Here is a 20,330-nt window from a genome sequence, read left to right as displayed (position 1 = left end):
ATTTGAGAAAAAGCAGGTGCAGGAAGAACTCTCTGACCTCTCCATTCTCATCTGAAGTAGATTATAGAAACACCAGGTTCTAGAAGAACTCTCTGATCCCCTCCTGCTCTCCGAAGCCTCTCATGTGAGAGGTGCCCTCCCTATAACCCAGAGGAAAGGAGCTTCCTTATCTCAGAAGATACATGGATGCCAAAACAAAAAAACTCCAAATGAATAGGCCTCACTAATTTTCCCCCAGTTTACTACCCTTAGCTCATACCCTCTGTCCTATCGTGTTTTCCCATGACTTTCCACTCTTCATCAAACCTAGTATAAAAACACTCAGGCTTGGGGTACCTCGGTGGCTCAGTCGGTTAAGCACCCTACTTGGGCTCTGCTCATAATCTCATGGTTAGTGAGTTCAAGCCCCGCATCAGGCTCTCTGCTGTCAGCGCAGAGCCTACTTTGGATCCTCTGTTCCTCTCTCTCTCTCTATCCCTCCCCTGCTCGCTCATGCTCTCTCAAAAGTAAGTAAACGTTTAAGAAAAAAAAAAAAAAAACTCAGGCTTAACCCTTTCTTTGGGTCTTTCACTTTCTAATAAAGGCTCCCATGTACTGTAAAACATATTAAGTAAATGTATATGCTTTTCTTCTGCTAATCTCTATTTATCAGTTTAATTTTCAGGCCCAGCCTGGGACTCTAAAAGGGTCAAGAAAAAGATTTTCCTCCCCTAAAATTCACATGATTCAAATATAAAACACTATGTAGTTTAAGTTTCTCTCCTACCACTGTCCTCACTGGCACAATTCCCAACAATCAGGCGACCAGTTATTTCTTATGTACCTTTCCAGGGTAGTCTCATGCATATACAGACATAAATTCTCACTTTCCCACTTGTTTTATTGACATCCAAAGTACAAACTGCTCCACAATTTCTTTTGTCATGTAATATACCTTGGTGAACTATTTCAGGATAGGTTTAATTTTTTTATATAGCTAAAGTAACTTTTGAAGTTAGTTTTCTACGGCTTGTTTGATGTCTTCTGTCCATTTTTCTATTGGGCTTTCTTTTGCTATCTTCTTCTAGGAAGACTAGAACCTTTTTTTTTAATGTTTAGTTATTACTGAGAGACAGACACAGAGCGTGAGCAGGGGAAGGGTAAGACAGGGGGAGACACAGAATCTGAAGTAGGCTCCAGGCTCTGAGCTGTCAGCACAGAGCCCCACACAGGGCTTGAACTCACAAACTATGAGACCATGACCTGAGCCGAAGTCAGTCCCCTAAGCAACTGAGCCACCCAGGCACCCCTAGGAAGACTTTATATGTTAGTAATGTTACCTTTGCACTGGTTCTAAATTGTTTTTCCAATATGTCATATGCATTTTGACTTTGCTTATAGTATTGTTTTTTGATCACAAAGTTTTTGTTTGTTTTAATGTAGTAAAAAACCATTAGTCTTTCCTCTTTAATGGTTCTAGATTCTAAATTACAGTTAGAAAATTATTAGACAATCTAAGGTTAAAGAATACTGCTCTGGATTTTCTTCTAGAACCTATTTATGGTTTCTCTCCCTACCAGTTAATTAATCCATATTTTAAGTTACCTGGGGATCCAACTTTTTTTCCCCTTAGATGAAACTTCTATTATACAAATACCATTTATTAAAGAGTCCATTTTTCCCTGCTGACTGGAGATGCATCATTTATAATATGCTAAAGTCTTTATGAAATTTCATGTATTTTTGGACTTTGTATTTCCCAGGTCAGCCTATCTCTTCATGTGTCAATAATACATTTTGAAAATTTATGACATGTGGTATGTTGTAGTATTTTGTAGAGTCAGTCCCCTTGTCATTGCTTGTTACAGAGTTTACCTGGTTATTTCTATGTATTTTACTGTACTGTTCCTTAATGATTACCTTTAATAATTAAATAGCTTTCTCCCCACAAAAAGAAAAATGATTGGTTAGTATTATCTCAATACTTCACTAAATTTACAAAATAATCTAAAGAAACATCATGTTACTACAACTTTATGATGTTGAGTCTTCCTATTCTAGGAAATATGTTTTTCCATTTGTTCATGCCTTTTGTGTACCCTTTGGGAATATTTTAAAGACTTTTTCAGGGGCACCTGGGTGGCTCAGTCAGTTAAACATCCGACTCTTGATTTAACGGCTCAAGTCATGATCTCACAGTTAGTGGACTAGAGCCCCACATCAGGCTCTGCGCTAACAGTAGCAAGAAGCATGCTTAGGATTCTCTCTCTCTTTCTCTCTCTCTCTCTCTCTCAAACATTTTAAAAAAGATGTTACATTTTTAAACAGATGTTTTCAAGTAATTTGAAGTGTAGTTTAGAGTTTTATACACTATATTACCAGCAATATACAGAAATTACATAATTTGCCTAGAAATACCTAGAAGCACCTGGAAATAGCAGAATAATGCTGACACTTAAGTTTGGACTTCAGCAGTAAATACTCATTTGCAAGATAGAAAAGGATTAAAAACAAAGAGAGATGATGTGCAGAAAAATTTTTAATAATGTAGAGGCACCTGGGTGGCTCAGTCAGTTAAGCATCTCTTGATTTCAGCTCAGGTCATGATCTCACAGTTTCATGACTTCGAGCCCCAGAACAGGCTCTGTGCACTAATTGCACAGAGCCTGCTTTGGATTCTCTCTCTCCTTCTCTCTCTGCCCCTCACCTGCTCGTGCTCTGTCTCTCTCAAAAATACCTAAACATAAAAAATTTTTAACGTGCATGAGAATGGATGGTCAAAGAACATGGTTCATTTAAGACACTTGAGTTATTCAGTAAAACAATAAGATTAAAGTATTTCTAGAAGTGGTGAACAATAAAAACAGTAAGTATGCATGTAAATGCTAAACAGGTATTAGACTATTTAAGGCTTTGTGAACCCAGAGAAGGAGATGAAATTTTATCCTACAGGTAAGGACAAGCTTTATTTACCCACCACTTGAAAAGGCAACTACATAATTTACCAGAGAAATTAAAAAATTATTTTCAAATGGATTTGACTTATAAACCATACTATTCTACTCATATGTAGCTTAAAATAAACCCTCTACAAAAAAAAATGAAAAGAGTAAATAATAAAAAATGGAACATATCTATATATAATCTGTCAAGGAAAGACAAAAAGCAAAGTTTAAAGTAGAACAACTGTATTACATTAAAAAAGACTCTCGGGGCGCCTGGGTGGCGCAGTCGGTTAAGCCTCCGACTTCAGCCAGGTCACGATCTCGCGGTCCGTGAGTTCGAGCCCCGCGTCAGGCTCTGGGCTGATGGCTGGGAGCCTGGAGCCTGTTTCCGATTCTGTGTCTCCCTCTCTCTCTGCCCCTCCCCCGTTCATGCTCTGTCTCTCTCTGTCCCAAAAATAAATAAAAAACGTTGGAAAAAAAAAAAAATTTTAAAAAAATAAAAAAAATAAAAAAAAAAGACTCTCTCCTGGACCAAAGTTAGTCAGGCTCCTCTGATCCTGCTACTCAATTAAGCCCTGTCTTTGCCATACCTGCATCTCTGAGTTTCAGCAAGGATCTTGTTAAGTCAGTTCAGAGAGAATCCCCACCCTCCATATCTTTTTTGTCTTTTTGTTTCCAGTTTTTACTTAAATTCTGGTTAGTGAATATAGGGAAATATTGGTTTCAGGAGTAAAATTTAGTGATTCATCATTTATATATAACACCCAGTGCTTATCACAGTAAGTGCCCTCCTTAAGGCCATCACCCATTTTGCCCATCCCCCAGACACCTCGCTCCATCAACCCTCAGTTTGTTCCCTGTCTTTTAAGTGTCTCTTATGGTTTGCTTCTCTTTTTTTTCCCCCTTTCCCTATGTTCTTGTTTTGTTTCTTATATTCCACATGAGTGAAATCATATGGTATTTGTCTTTCTCTGACTTATTTAGTTTTAGCATAATACACTCTAGTTCCATCCACATCATTGCAAATGGCAAGATTTCATTCTTTTTGATGGCTGAGTAATATTCCATTGTATATATATATATATATATACCACCTCTTCTTTATCCATTCATCAGTTGATGGACATTTGCACTCTTTCCATAATTTGGCTATTGTTGATAATTCTGCTATAAATATTGGGGTGCATATCCCTTCCAATAAGCATTTTTGTAGGGGCGCCTGGGTGGCTCAGTTGGTTAAGCGGCCGACTTCGGCTCAGGTCACGATCTCGCGGTCCATGAGTTCAAGCCCCACGTCGGGCTCTGTGCTGACAGCTCAGAGCCTGGAGCCTGTTTCAGATTCTGTGTCTCCCTCTCTCTGACCCTCCCCCGTTCATGCTCTGTCTTTCTCTGTCTCAAAAATAAATAAACGTTAAAAGAAAATTTAAAAAAAAATAAGCATTTTTGTATCCTTTTTGGTAAATACCTAGTAGTACAATTGCTAGATCATAGGGTAGCTCTAATTTTTAACTTTTTGAGGTACTTCCATTTGGTTTTCCAGAGTGGCTGCACTAGTTTGCATTCCCAGTATGAGAGTTCCACCTTTTCTACATCCTCACCAACATCTGTTGTTTCTTGTGTTGATAATTTTAGCCATTCTGACAGGTGTGAGGTGGTATCTCATTGTAGTTTCAATATGTATTTCCCTGATGATGAGTGATGTTGAGCATCTTTTCATGTGTCTGTTGGCCACCTGGCTGTCTTCTTTGGAAAAATATATATTCATGTCTTCTGCCCATTTCTTAACCGAATTATTAGTTTCTTGGATGCTGAGTTTGCAATGTTCTTTGTAGATTTTATATAGTCCTTTATCAGATATGTCATTTGCACATATCTTCTCCCATTCCGTAGGCTTTTTGTTTTTTGTTTCCTTTGCTGTATCTTGAAGTCCCAATAGTTCATTTTTGCTTTTGTTTCCCTTGCCTCCAGAGATGTGTCTAGTAAGAAGTTACTAAGGCTGATGTGAAAGAACTTACTGCCTGAGATGTGTCTAGTAAGAAGTTGCTAAGGCTGATGTCAAAGAACTTACTGCCAGTGTTCTCCTCTAGGGTTTCTATGGTTTCATGTCTCCATTTACATCTTCCATCCATTTGGAATTTATTTTTGTGTATGGCATAAGAAAGTGGTCCAGTTTCATTTTTCTGCATGTTGCTGTCCAATTTTCCTAACACCATTTGTTGAAGAGATTGTCTTTTCCTGCTTTGTGAAAGATTACCTGACCATATGGTTGTGGGTCCATTTCTGGCTTTTCTATTCTGTTCCATTGACCCTGTTTTGGTGCCAATACCATACTGTGTTGATGACTACACGTGATATAGCTGGAAATCCATAATTGTGATGCCTCCAGTGTTGCTTTTCTTTTTAAAAGCTGCAAGTGGCAATTCGGGGTCCCACCTTCAATAACTGATCAACCTGATTTCTGTTTCAATTTCTCAATCCCACCATCCCCAGTGACATCTTATCAACCTGGCCTGCTTTTAGAAAAAAAACCTGTTAAGTCTGTTTAACCAGAATCTCCTCTATCCAAGATCTGTCCTCTTATGAATTTTCCACCCACTGAATCTCTTCCCCACTCCTACCCTCTTCCTTGCCTATAAATCCCCACTTTTCCTTGTTGTATTCAGAACTGAGCCCAGTTATACACTCAGGTCTCTTTTTCCCTGTTGCAATAGTTCCTGAATAAAATCTTATTTCAGTGCTTTAAGGGCTGTCATGGGTTCTCTTGAAGAGTATCATATAGGAGTGCCTGGGTGGCTCAGTCGGTTGAGTGTCTGACTTTGGCTCAGGTCATGATCTTGCGGTCCGTGAGTTCGAGCCCCACGTCAGGCTCTGTGCTGACCACTCAGAGCCTGGAGCTTGCTTCAGATTGTGTGTCTCCCTCTCTCTCTGTCCCTCCCCACTCATGCTCTGTCTCTCTCTCTCTCTCTTTCTCTGTCAAAAATAAATAAACATTAAAAAAAATTTTTTAAGAAAAAATTTTTAAAAAAGAGTATCGTATATATAATCCTACACATATGCTATATGATATAATGCTGTTTGTTCTCAAAGGCTTTAAATTAATTTTCAATATATTTTTTAAAATTTATCTCCACCAATTTTTCTGAATAGAGTTTTGGAGAAATCCACTATATGGAAAGTAAATTAATACACTCAATCATTTCCTTCTAAAATTTTAAGTAGTCTAATATATAGAAGTTACATCAAAGTTAAATCAATTTTTGGTCTGAAGTTTAACTTTTTTTAGTAAGCAACCCTAATAAATATAAAAAACAAACTTTATTCTTTCATAAAATGATTTTTGACCAACACTTTCTTATTAACACCAAGTGAGGATGCAATTTAAACAGATGCATGGGGCACCTGGGTGGCTCAGTCAGTTAAGCCTCTGACTCTTGATTTTGGCTCAGGTCATGATCTCGTGGTTCATGAGTTTGAGCCCTGCATCAGGCTCTGGATTGATAGTGCGGTGCCTGCTTGAGATTCTCTCTCTTTCTCTCTCTCTCTCTGTCCCTCCCCCACTCTCACTCACTCTCTCTCAAAATAAATAAACCAAGCTAACATAAAATAGGAGCACCTGGGTGGCTCAGTTGGTTGAGCATCCAACTTCTGCTAAGGTTATAGTCATGCATTTCATGAGTTTGAGCCCCATGTCATGCTCTGTGCTGACAGCTCAGAGCCTGGAGCCTGCTTCAGATTCTGTGTCTCCCTCTCTCTCTGCCCCTCTCCTGCTTGCACTCTGTCTCTCTCCCTCTCAAAAATAAACATTAAAAAAAAATTTTAAATAATAAGTAAAATAAAACAAAACAGAAGCCTTCTAACCACTTAGTACTTTCTTAATCTCTATAAATATCATAGTAACACATGGAAACATTGTAGAATTTAAAAGAAACTTATTTAAAAGAATAAATATATTCTACCCTCAAACCTCCTTAAATTATGAAAATCTATCTAAAATAATAGTTGCTCCCTAGTTCTGCAACATGCTTAAAAATACATATTTAGTAATAAATATCAAGTCCATTTTGGTAAGGATATGGTCCAGATATATTATTAAATACCTGTGGCAATAGCTGAGATATAGAGAATGCTTATTGTACAATGTTTTAAGCATTTGTCACATACTGACACACATAATCTTCAGAACAACCCTAAAAGACAAGTAGTATTATCCTCATTTATCTAGATAAAGATAGGAAGCACAGTGACATAAAATATCATACAGTTAATAACTTATTAATCTTTGTTTATAAAAAGTCATCTTGACCCATTTTAAGAACTGTTTAGACAGGTGCTCTCATAAAAACTAGAGTATAAATGGGTACAAATTTTTAGATGGTAATTTAGCAATATCCTTTAGAACCTCTTAATACATGTAAAGACTCCTGGAATTATAGGAATTTACCCTACAAAATAGGAGATATTTATATAAAAGCAGGCCCAGCACTGTTCAAAGATAAGGAAAAGTTAAACTATGGTGTTAATGCAGTACATTGTAACACAAATCAATAGATTTTTAAAATATCACATCCACCAATTTTTCCAAATAAAATTTTGGAGAATGCCAAAAAAATGAAAACTACCTTATTTACTCAGTCTTCCTTCCTATAACTACAAGTGACCTGATAACATTCAGATGTTATAAAGCTCAGCTTTTGCACTTAACTTTACGGCTCCATAATATGATGTACTGTATATACCTAATAATATGCAGCCACTGAAATTCATGTAAGTGTGAATAACTTTTACTCACTGATTATTTTAAGTCACAGACCCATCCTACTTCATGGCAATATAGGCCTAGACAAAAGATAGTACCTAAAGTTTTGAGTTTGGGGTGCCTGGCTGGCTCAGTCAGTAGAGCAACCTATTCTTGATCCCAAGGTCTTGAGTTCAAGGCCCATGCTGGCCATGGGCCTACTTAAAAAGTAAAATCCATAAAAATAAGAGAAAGTTTGAGTTTTACTTGTTAAAGAAACAAAACTGTTATTTTTTAACAGTTCTCGTAATTCAGGATATTTTAAATGCCTTAATTTAAATTTTAATTGAAGAATAGAAGCAATCTAGCATACCAAGTGAAAACAGAATCAATTAATTCCTCAAGATAGTGTTAAATTTAAAGCATTTTAAAAAAGGAAAAGTGGGATGCCTGGTTGGCTCAGTCAACAGAGCGTGCGGCTCTTGATCTCAGAGTAATAGTTCAGGCTCCACACTGGGCACAGAGCCACTTAATTAAAGAAAGTAAAACAAAGCAAAGCAAAGAAAAGAAAAGGAAAGGAAAAGGATCAACAATAACAACCTGGAAAATACCTAAGAAAATAATGGAATTACAAAGGTTACTCTTAACAGGTACATATTTGAAACCCTGAGACCAAAGTAACCAACACAGGGCAGTTACACTACAAAACCCTATTACTGCTTATAAAATCTAGTTCAGCTGTTGGAGGAGAGAGATACAGTGACAAACAGCTTCCCTACTACAAAGGTGGCAGGAAATCTATCAAACTGGACAATAAAATTGCAATTGAGTTTCTTTGGCTTTTTATAGCAGCTGAATGTATCCTGATGTAACTCTGCAAAAGCTATACAATTCTGCAACATTAGTTTTTTACACACCAGTACTTTATCAAGATCCACGTTATAAATTTATGATATTGAGATTTTAAATGGCTGCACAAAGAAAAAATAAGCATCACTTCAGTATCACATGTATAAAAATGTAAAGCTTCAGAGTGAGTATTTTTAGAGAAAAAAATTTGGTCTCAATACTTCTGGCAGAATTTCTAACAACACGCTACAAACTGTTCACCTACTTACTGAATCACTTCAGCTCCATCCTAAACTTTAGTAAATATTCATTTGAAGCACCTTAGAATGTCAGCTGTCCATTTCAAAGACAGATGTCAAGATATTAAAAATCCAAAGTAATTAACATAGCAATATTCAAATAAATTACTTTGTAAAACCTTATGAGAAAAGATTTTCATTAATGAAAAATTTTCACATAGAGAAATAAAACTAAAGGACATTTATTAAGCTTTAAAGGTAAAAACCACAAGAACTAATGTATACTACAATTTTAAATTTTTTTCCCCCTCACAGCATTAAGTAAAGGTTTAGCATTTATTTTTAAAAGTATACTTAAGCAGCAAACAGTAATAAGTCTAGTTTTACTCAGATAAAAATACTCTACAATTGACTTAATCAGCATTTATTCCATTTTGTAATTTTAATACTAAAACTTGACTCAAAGACTGGTTCTTGGCCCAAAACAGGCAAGACAGGCCTCTCCATAAAGTAACTATTTTCTTTGTAAAGGTTTTAATATCTGTTTAAAGCTGTAAGTCACTGGAGTAAAGAAAAACAAAAGTTAAAACTGTATATGTAAACTATGTATAATATATAAACTATAAATACATATAAGTAATAGTTGTAATAGTTTTATAAGCTATAAATATATAACATATATAAACTATATATAATATACACATAAACTATAAATACATATACTTAAAATACACAAATCATACTTTTGGGTTTTTTTGTATAAGTGGAGTTTATACTTCGTCTTTCAACATTCTCTGCACCATAACATATGCTCCCAGAATGACATAAAACGTTTTCATTAATTTTTAAAATGTATTAAGGGGTCTTAACTGGGGTCCATATTCAATTTATGTATAATTCCTCTATATCTGTGATACTTTCTAAAGAATATTATTACATTAACAGCTTAGTGTAAAGGCAGGAAGGGAAGAATTTTATAAAGGTTAGTAAAAATAATTCTGTACACTCAGAGGGGCACTTGAAATACAGAATGCATAAGAAGGGATAACTTTAAAACACAGATTTCTGGGAACATCCCATGAGATTCAGATTAAGATTCTGGGGTGAAGTGCAGGAGACTATAATAAAATATACATCTCAAGTTACTCTGATGAGAGATTCCCAAATCAGATTGTGTGTGGTTATGGTACACATACTTTCAAGACAGCTTCTGCAGCTATTTCGTCAGTCACTGATAACAGAAGACTGAGATGCTAAGGCACATACAGGGTGTCCCGGTACCATGTGACAGCTAAACTAGACAGCCCAAACAATGGTGGGGCGCATCTTCCTTCTTCCTGCAACAAATATTTAATGTGCAACTGCCACATTGCTCTATGCACAATTCTACAGGAGATATAAAGATGTATAAAATCTTTTGTCCCTACTCAGAGCTTACAAGGAACAACCAAAATAAGATGTAAGAGCTCATTTCTAACAAATAATATAGTAAGAGAGATATTATAGGATCACTCATAATTAAATGGCAAACATTTGCTGTATCACTCATTACTGCTCTTCTTCATGTACGTTACATATTCCCAAGCAAACCAACAACTCACCATGCTTTTTCCTCAGTAACACCACCTCTGTACCTCTGTTTATGTCAATTCTTCCACGAGTGATTTTCATCATTCCAGTCTTTACATGCCCAAATCCTATTTACCTTTCAACACTGTCATCAAATGACATCTGTTCTACCAGTGTCTCAGATAGCCTCATGTGAGGTTGTCTACCCATTCACTGTGAGTATCTCTTCTATGGCATTTATTCCTTCCTGCCTTGTTTTTTAGTGTTTTACATATATGTATATATAAAATATTATCTCCCATATTAGAAAGTAACTTTTTTTAGGATAAGATCTGTTCCTGATGCATCCTTCTATCTTTCACAGTAGCTAGAGGTACTCAAATACAAGAAGATAGGAAGAAAGGGAGTAGTGGAAAGGAAAAAAAGAGTTAAGGTAGAAATGGGAAGAAAAGCAGTACACAACTACTGTAAGACTTGGACACAGGTGATTGAAAACAAATGAGAGAGGGGCGCCTCAGTGGCTCAGTCAGTTATGCATTCGACTCTTGATTTCGGCTCAGGTCATGATCTCATGGTTCATGAGTTCAAGTCCCGCATCTGGCTCTACGCTGACGGCATGCAACCTGCTTGGGATTCTGCCTCTCCCTCTCTCTCTGCCCTTCCCCTGCTTGTGTGCTCTCTCTCTCTCAAAATAAATATAAACTTTAAAATATATTTTTTAAAAGAAAAAAGAAAATGAATGAGAGAGACCACAGAGTATGTAACCACTCAAGCAGAGACAAAACAAACACAGATTCACTGAGGACAGAACAGAGAGAAAGAGACATAGGCTGGGGGAAAGGAGAAGACAGAGGGTACAGAATGGAGGAAGGAATGTTGAAGGGAAGAACAGAGAGAGGGACAGGAAAGAGGAAAAGTGGCCAAAAGAAGAAAGAGAAACAAAGGGGGAGAGAGTTAGCTAGGCAGTGATAGATGGCAGCAGCAGGGACAGAAGGCAGCACAGATTGCACTAGATACCCACAGTACCTAATAGAGCAGAGGGGTGGAGAAGACTGAGTAGAGAGGACAGGTAGAGGGGGAGGAAGAGAAGCTGAGGGAGAAATGGGAATGGGAAAAGGAGGGAGACAGAGAGAGACTGCTTAAGAGAAATACCAAGAGAAAATTAAGTGCTGTGAATTCACACAGAATGCACTATAAGTGATTGAGGGCGTTAAATCCTGAAAAATATGAAGGATATGGCTAATTACAAAGGAACACAAAGTTCATGCCATGAATAAACAAAAATGAAGCTTTTTAACAAAGAATGATATAACTTTTAAAAGTTAAAAAGTGGAAGGTAAGGCAGGAAATCCTTTGTTCAAGAGGAAATGAAAGATTGAGTAGAAACTCTTGTTAAAAAAAAAAACTTTGCCTTTTTATGAAAATTAAAACAAAGGGTTTGTGGAGGGAGTAACATTACGTAAGTTATTTTTAGCATAATAAACTTACAGGAAAATAATACCTAAGGCTACTGATCATTAGAAATATCCAGAGTAGAAATGATCTAGACATGTATAAAGAACTACAAACCACTAAAGGGAAGAAAAAAAAATTTTTTTAACATAGGCAGAAAACAAAAGCTTGCAAAAATAAGAACTTTAAAGTGTCATGAGGGGCACCTGGGTGGATCAGTTGGTTGAGCGTCCAACTCTGGATTTCAGCTCAGGTCAGGATCTCATGGTTCACTGAATTCAAGCCCTGCGTTGGGCTCTGTGCTGACAGCATGGAGCCTGTTTGGGATTCTCTCACTCTCTCTGTCTCTCTCTGCCCCTCCCCTGCTTGTGCATGCACACACGTGCACGCTCGCTCACTCTCTCTCTCTCAAAATAAACATTTAAATAAATAAATAAAGTGTCATGGATTAGAGGGTGAAACATTACTTAGGATCTAGCAATTCTACTCCTACTTATATTTCCTAGAGCAGTGCTCTTTTCAAACTGAGGATAATTCACCTGGCAGATCACAGAATCAACCTACTGGGGCATCATTAGCATTTTTTAACAAAAAAGAAAACCTAAGAATATATCCCTATATACCAAAGTTTAGGAAGGGTAAATACTGTTTCCTGAAACCTCTGTTTCAGGTGTATGAGAGAAGGGTGCATGCATGTGAGTGTGTACATACATACATGGTCACTATAAACTTCCTACTGGGAGCCACAGTTATAAGAAGTATAAAACTGACAACTATAGTAAAACCGTTGCCTTTGAGCATCCTGACTTATTCATAGCAGTATAAATGAATGAACCAAAGCTGTATATAACAATAAAAAATAATTCTAAAAACAAAAAGTTTGAGAAAAAATAAGGAATAGAAGCATCCACACAGTATGATGTCATTTTCATAAAATACAAAAATAGGGAAAATCAGATCATATATTATTTAGGAATATATTTTTCAACTTTTTAAAGAAGGAAATGATAAACACAAAATTCAAAATAGAGATTAGATTTAAGGTGGGGGTTGAAAAGGGAGAACCACATAGCATGTTCTTAAGTTGGGTAGTCACAATTCTATTATAACACTTCACAGCATACACACTACACAAATTATTGTAGATATAAGTAATTATTTTAAAAGTTGGGTTTATATCAAACATGAAGTGACTCAGGGTCTGAAGTAGTGTGTTGGAAGTGAGAATTAAAACAAAGAGATGAATAGGAAGAATGATAGAGCTGTAACAAAGGAAAATAGTCACTGAGAATTTATTCTATTTTCTGTGATTTCTTTCATTAACTTCTTATACATATCCACATTTACCATTTCTAGATTAGACACTGATAGTTAAAAAAAGTTCAGAAACTTGTCTGAGTTTACACAACCACAAAATACTATAAACCAGAATTCAAACCCAGAACTATCCTTCGTCCAAAGCCCATGTTCACTTCATTACATACACAAAGGGACTGGTAACTAAATATAAATGTTTAGTCAAAAATGTTCAGAAATTCAAAGATACTGGAGGTATTTCCTAGTTTAACCTCCTAATCCTGTACATAGGAAATTAAAAGACTATTGTCCTTAAATATTCTATGAATTCAGAAGTTCTCAAGCTCTTTCATCTCAGGATGCTTTACACTCTTAAAAGGTACTGTGGCTCCCCAAAACTTTTTATTTTTATGGGGTATATCTATTACTACTTATCATATTAAAAATTAAGACTAAGAAACTTTACAAATACACATTCCAAAATAACAATAAATCCATTATATGTTAGTGTAAATAACATAATGAGAAGATAATAATAATGAGAAGAGTGCTAGGATTTCACATTTTCGCAAATATCTTTAAATTCTAGCTTAATAGATGTTGCACTCTAATATCTGTTTTTATATTCAATGTGTTGTATTATATACTGTTTTGATTTATGTATATAAAAAAATACACTTTCAAAAGACACATAGCTGGGAAAGGAGGACCTCACACATTTTCTGAAAAAGTCTCATAGGCTCGCAATGTCTTCAGGCTGTACTTTATGAATTACTGTTCTAGGCACTTGGGTAGTTGTCAGTTAAGCGTTCGACTCTTGGTTTCAGCTCAGGCCATGATCTCATGGTTCATGAGTTTGAGCCCACATCGGGCTCCACGCTGACAGCATGGAGCCTGCCTGGGATTCCCTCTCTCTTTCCTCTGCCCCTCCTCCACTCTGTCTCTCAAAATAAATAAACTTTAAAAAGTAATAAAAAGATTTGAAAAAAAGAATTACTGATCTAAAGTTTATATTCTTCTAGCCATTCTTCCTAAGGATGTGAACAAACAAAAGTATGTACAAAAGCACAGAATTAACATATAGTAATTTGAAATTTTGAAAAATCTAATTTAGGGGCGCCTGGGTGGCTCGGTCGGTTAAGCATCCGACTTCGGCTCAGGTCATGATCTCACGGTCCGTGAGTTCAAGCCCCGCGTTGGGCTCTGTGCTGACAGCTCAGAGCCTGGAGCCTGTTTCAGATTCTGTGTCTCCCTCTCTCTCTGCCCCTCCCCTGTTCATGCTCTGTTTCTCTCTGTCTCAAAAATAAATAAACATTAAAAAATAAAAAATAAAAAAAAAGAAAGAAAAATCTAATTTATATTGATACTCCCCTAACCTAGAATTCCCCTAGATCTGAAATCCAATCCAAATGTATGTAAGACCCAAACTCAATCCTGTTTTTCTCATTATCTTTTGTAAAGAGGAATACAATACTAGCAGAAAATTAGTCCAGACTGCAGCAGCCTACTACAATAGAAATCAAAAGATCTGGGCATCAGCACAAACTAAATTAATTTCAACAAGAGGTAGCAAATAGTTTCTGTAAAGTACCAGAAAGTAGATATTTTAGGCTTGGAAGCCATACAGTCTCTGTTGCAAATACTGAATACTTATAGGATGAAAGCAGCCACAGAAAATATAAAAATAGATGGAAGTGGCTGTGTTTGAATAAAACTTTATTTATAAAAACACAGGCTTGACCCTCAAGCCATATTTGGCAGAACCCCGTTTTAGACTAGTCAGCTCAAAAAATGTAGTGACTAAGAGCATTTTTATAAAATCAAATCTTTTTCTTATTACTGCATTATTCTCAAACATAAATTAGAGCGGTATCTTCCAATCTAAGATATCTTTGTAAATCCTTATGATAATAACACACCCTCCTCTCACTGAGTAAGAAGAAAGCAGAATATATAACTCTTAGGTACTTTCAAATAACTAAAAGTTATTCAAGCACCTAAATAAGTACATTGAGGAACTAGCAATATATTCCACAAGAATGGCAAAATATTCCAGAATAATAAACTATGAGAGTAAAAAAAAAAAAAAAAAAAAAAAACATTTAAAGATATATCAAATTTACCATTTCTGTTCTTTATTCTTTCTAGTTAATTTATAATAATATAATTGTATGGTTATATTCCTTCTGAGTATAGAAAGAGTTCTTAAACCAGATACAAAATGCAAAAACCATGAAAGAAACTAAATTTTACTGCATTAATATTTGAAATGTAAAATTTCCTCAGAAAATACAAACACAAAACTCTAAAACTTAAGTAAATAAATTGACAAAAGATATTCATAAATAATACAGTAATCAAAAGATTAAAACAAGAATATATTTTTTAAGTTCCCACAAAACAATAAGTAAATGTAAATTAAAATTATGGAGGTACAGCATTTAAAATTCATCAAATGTATAGGGTACCTGGGTGGCTCAGTCAATTAAGCTTCCGACTTTGGCTCAGGTCATGATCTCACGGTTTGTGAGTTCAAGCCCCACATCCGGCTCTGTGCTAACAGCTCAGAGCGTAGAGCCTGCTTCGGATTCTGTGTCTCCCTCTCTCTCTCTGCCCCTGCCCTGCTCACACTCTCTATCTCTCAAAAAGTGAATAAATGTTAAAAAAAAAAAAAATTTTATTTCACCAAATGTGCAAATTTTTAAAACTCCAGCCATACCAAGTGCTGAGGTGATGTGAATCAATGAGCACTTATACATCACTGGAGAGTATGTAAAGTGATATACCAATCTGGGGGAAAAAATTGCATTATCTTCTAATATTCAACATCTGCATCTTACAAGTAAACAGTTCCACTTCTAGGAATGTAGAGAGAGAAACTTACAAATATATACAAAATGTATCAAAAATGTTCATCAACTGGTAAATGGATAAAGCCATACCATGGAATACAACACAACTGAGAAAATGAACCCAACTACATGGGTCAATATGGATGAATCTCAAACAATGATAAGTAAAAACAGCCAGCTACAGAAAAATGCATTTAATGTGATATTCTTTATATTAAGTATAAACATGAAATATAAATTATTTACTGTTCAGATGTGTATGTGTTAAAATATACATAAGAAGGAAATAGAAATAATGAAAACACCCAAATTAAGGTTAGTGGGGAAGGAGAGAGGGCATAACAATGATAGACAAAGAAAACTGGGATGGAGAACCCAATGTCATAAATACTGGTAGGTACATTATTCCTTATACATTTTTGTAGGTGTAGGATATTTCATTAAAAACATTTTAAACAGGGGCGCCTGGGTGGCGCAGTCGGTTAAGCATCCGACTTCAGCCAGGTCACGATCTCGCGGTCCGTGAGTTCGAGCCCCGCGTCAGGCTCTGGGCTGATGGCTCGGAGCCTGGAGCCTGTTTCCGATTCTGTGTCTCCCTCTCTCTCTGCCCCTCCCCCGTTCATGCTCTGTCTCTCTTTGTCCCAAAAATAAATAAAAAACGTCGAAAAAAAAAAATTAAAAAAAAAAACAAAAAACATTTTAAACAAAAGCTATATAAAAATAACTTACACTGGCTTAAATTAAAAAAATAAAAATAAAAGACTAGCAGATTCTCCCAAATCAATTTTTTAACTGACAGTAATGTGACCAAAGGACACATATTAGCCCAAGCTTTTCTAGTTAACTCAACCACCTTACATTACTAAAATACCTTCTCATCTTTGAATATACTGCGCCACCTTGTGTTCAAAAGCTTCAAACTACCCTAAAATTTAGAGAACCGTATCTGTGAAAATGGCTACCTGAAAATATAAGTTCCTTTATGCTATGCCATGAGGTTTCACTTTATTAAGCACAATAAAAATAACATTTGAAACCTCGTTTTGATTCTGAGGAAATTGGAAAATTTTTCTTCTTAGTGATTCCTTTTAGTTGTTCTTTCACTGTGCTTTCAGAGAATGTCTTTTTTCCTTGCTTTTAAGTACATAAAATTTTTAAATGAGTAAAACACAAAATTATAGACATTTATAACACTAAAATAAATTTTCATTAAAAAAACTTACCTTTGAATGTGTGATTGATAAGGTGTCTACCCACACACGCCAGCCACCCCACTCATATTTGACTGCATGGTAAAGTAGGATTCTGAATATTGCATAAACCATTTCTGTTATCTTTTGCTCATCAGAATTCTTAGGATTGAAATAACAAAGAGAAAGCATCCATTCTTGCCATACAGAACACTGTAGCAAGCTCCTGAAAATTGTAAGAGGATATTGAATTACTAAAAAAAACTTTTTTTAATTTAAAAAATTAAAAAAAAAAACCCTCATCTCTAAGAATTCTAAAAAATAAAACTTCAAAACAATATAAGCCAAAAAAAAAAAAGGCACCTCCATCTATTAAAACAATTAAAGAAGGTGGTACTGAAATTGACTTTAAATATAAGGTACATTACTTATATACCCTTAATGAAAAAAGCATATGGAAAATTCATTGCACAGTATTTTTTAAAGCAATTTTTCTTAGAAAAAATTCAAACCTTACCTTCTGTTTTCTCTACTGTTATTAAAAAGTTTAATCATATCAGAAAGAAAGGCTCTGCGAACTTCCATGCTTTCAGGACACTGGGGAGAATTTCGAAGTAGGGTTGCAATTACTTTTAGTATCTCTGTAAGACAATTCATAAATTAGTAAAAACCAAAACATTACAAAAAATTCATGATGGAAGATCATTAATATATTTCTCTAGCTTCCCTGACATAAATGTCTACTGAAAACATCCTTGTATTATAAAAAAAAATGCTCACCTGCAGAAAAAAAATGACAATACATCTATTTAGAAAGCCTCCATAAATAAGGAATTTTTTTATTTCATCATTAGCATGTATGAAAGTAAAGCCAAATTTTAAAATGTTATATTAAATAAAATTATGTTATCTATGAATTAAATAATAGTAAAACTAACAATTCTCCATAATTTCTGCCAATTAGTAAAGTTGATCTCAAACTCAAAAGCTGTAATCAAAATCTCAGAAAAAGTTCTCAGCTTTTCAACAAAATAGATGTTTTATGCACAAAGCTTTCCATTTATCATAGCAAATTTTAAAAGCTACTACAATTTTCCTCCATGATTTTAAAAGTGAAATTAGGGGGGCGCCTGGGTGGCTCAGTCGGTTGGGCATCCGACTTCAGCTCAGGTCATGATCTCACGGTCTGTGAGTTCGAGCCCCGCGTCGCGCTCTGTGCTGACAACTGAGAGCCTGGAGCCTGCTTCACATTCTGTGTCTCCCTCTCTCTCTGCCCCTTCCCTGCTCATGCTGTGTCTCTCTCTGTCTCAAAAATAAATAAACATTAAAAAAAAAATTTTTTTTTAAGTGAAATTAGGTTAAAAAACAAATAAAATTAAAACCTATTCAACACCCCAAATACAAATGAAATTGCTACTGTAATGGTCTTAAAAATAACGCTGTCTAAATTTCTAGTATTTAGCTTTAAGGAAAAAAATTCTTTAACATATATACTTAAATCCAGAACTATAAAGAAACAAAAACAGCTATAACCCTGAATTTAAAATTAAATAAATATATTAAGTTTTTACCCTATTACAATTCAGAACTTCTGAACTAGCCTTTTGCCAAGGTTTTTGGTGAGTGCAAAACAGCAAGTACGAAGATATTTTATCATACAATAAAAGACATTTGGGAAGTAATTTCTGAATTCTTCTAATGACAAATTGAAAAATTTCTCTGCCTGGAAAATGATTACAATGATAATAATAATCATAATAATAATTGTAATGACAATAATAGACACTTAATTTTGAGAATATACTATCATGAGGTACTATTTTAAGAAAACCCATATATAATGATAGCTAAATACTGATTTTATCCCCTTTTTAGAGATAAGAAAACTGAGGCACACAGAAATTAAGCAATTCACACAACTATTAAGAAACATAAACAATATAAAAACCTGGGCAGATGATGCTTTTAAACACCGTACTATAGTGTGTGTCTTTCTGAGATAGTATATTACATAGATCATACATTCTAAAATTCTTACTTCAATAAGTCATCTCTATAATCATAAAATATAATTTATATTTATATACATATACTCAAGATTTTCTCCTTTTCTTACTCTCTAAAATAATAACAGCAAGTCTCCCTGAAGGATGAGGAAAATTAAACTTCCCAGACATGTTTTTAAAACTAGTACTGAAACAGAGTACCACAAACACAACTCACCGCACAAAAGGTAATTAAATTTCTAAACTCTACAAGTCAGTTATTTCAATGTCAATAATCTTAAAAAGATGAAAAATGTACACTTTGTACAAGTGCTTAAAATTCTAAATACCAAAAGAAAAGACTGTTCAACAAGACTAAGTTCATAAACAATTAAAAAAAAAGCAGATATTTTTCAATTCCAAACTTGGTATTCCTAACTTGACATTAATTTAAGATGAAAGCTACCTCCATGGTTCATGTAATTTGGCCTGACATCACTAAATGGTGCAATCAAAACTTTACTGAAAATCTGAACATACATTAAATCAGTATCTTACATACACAATTTTTCAAAACCTCTATATAAACATTTCCACATAACCTAAGGTTAATTAGATGTTATATTCAATATTAACCAAAAATAAAAGTAGCATTATATCATTCCCTATAATGAAACATTCTTTGAACACTATGTTCTCAACAATATCAACTTCAGGTTTTTCTCAGTGACTTTCTTTTTATTGGCAAAAAGTACTTTTTTTTTTTTTAATTTTAGTTTTGAGAGAGAGAGAGCACGAGTGAGGAAGGAGCAGAGAGAGAAGGAGAAGCAGGCTCCAGGCTCTGAGCTGTCAGCACAGAGCCTGATGCAGGGCTTAAACCCACAAATTTTAAGATCATGAACTGAGCTAAAGTCAGACGCTCAATCTACTGAGCCACCCAGGCACCCCAAAAAGTACTTATTAAAAGTATAAAAAATAAGGGAGAAATGTGGGAAAGTACTCAAAGGATACAAACTTCCAGTTATAAGCTGAGTAAGTTCTGGGTATCTAATGTACAAAATGGTGACTACAATTAGTTAACAATACAGTATTGTACAATGAGAAGTTACCAAACCAGTAGATCTTAAAAGTTCTCACCACACATACACACAAAAAATTCTAAAGATACTGTGATGGATGTGTTAACTAACCTTACTGTGGTAATCATTTCACAATATATACATATATCAAATTGTTTCA

At 35.0% G+C, this 20,330-nt stretch overlaps 1 protein-coding gene across 6 annotated transcripts in view; it reads right to left on the bottom strand.

Moving 5' to 3' along the window:
• LRBA (LPS responsive beige-like anchor protein) overlaps nucleotides 1-20,330 on the bottom strand; it is a 780,253-nt gene that overhangs the window by 601,847 nt on the left and 158,076 nt on the right. For all 6 annotated transcript variants that reach the window (XM_058721178.1, XM_058721180.1, XM_058721181.1 and 3 more), the window contains exons 21-22: nucleotides 17,624-17,747; nucleotides 17,140-17,332 (exon numbers count right to left, since the gene is read on the bottom strand). In XM_058721178.1, coding sequence (XP_058577161.1) covers nucleotides 17,140-17,332; nucleotides 17,624-17,747 — 317 coding nt within the window. The remainder of the gene's footprint in view (nucleotides 1-17,139; nucleotides 17,333-17,623; nucleotides 17,748-20,330) is intronic.

The sequence above is a fragment of the Neofelis nebulosa genome, chromosome 3, assembly GCF_028018385.1.
Source record: "Neofelis nebulosa isolate mNeoNeb1 chromosome 3, mNeoNeb1.pri, whole genome shotgun sequence".
Lineage (NCBI taxonomy): Eukaryota > Metazoa > Chordata > Mammalia > Carnivora > Felidae > Neofelis > Neofelis nebulosa.
The sequence above is the reverse complement of the archived record's forward strand: the minus strand, read 5'-3'. Positions and strand labels throughout refer to the sequence as shown.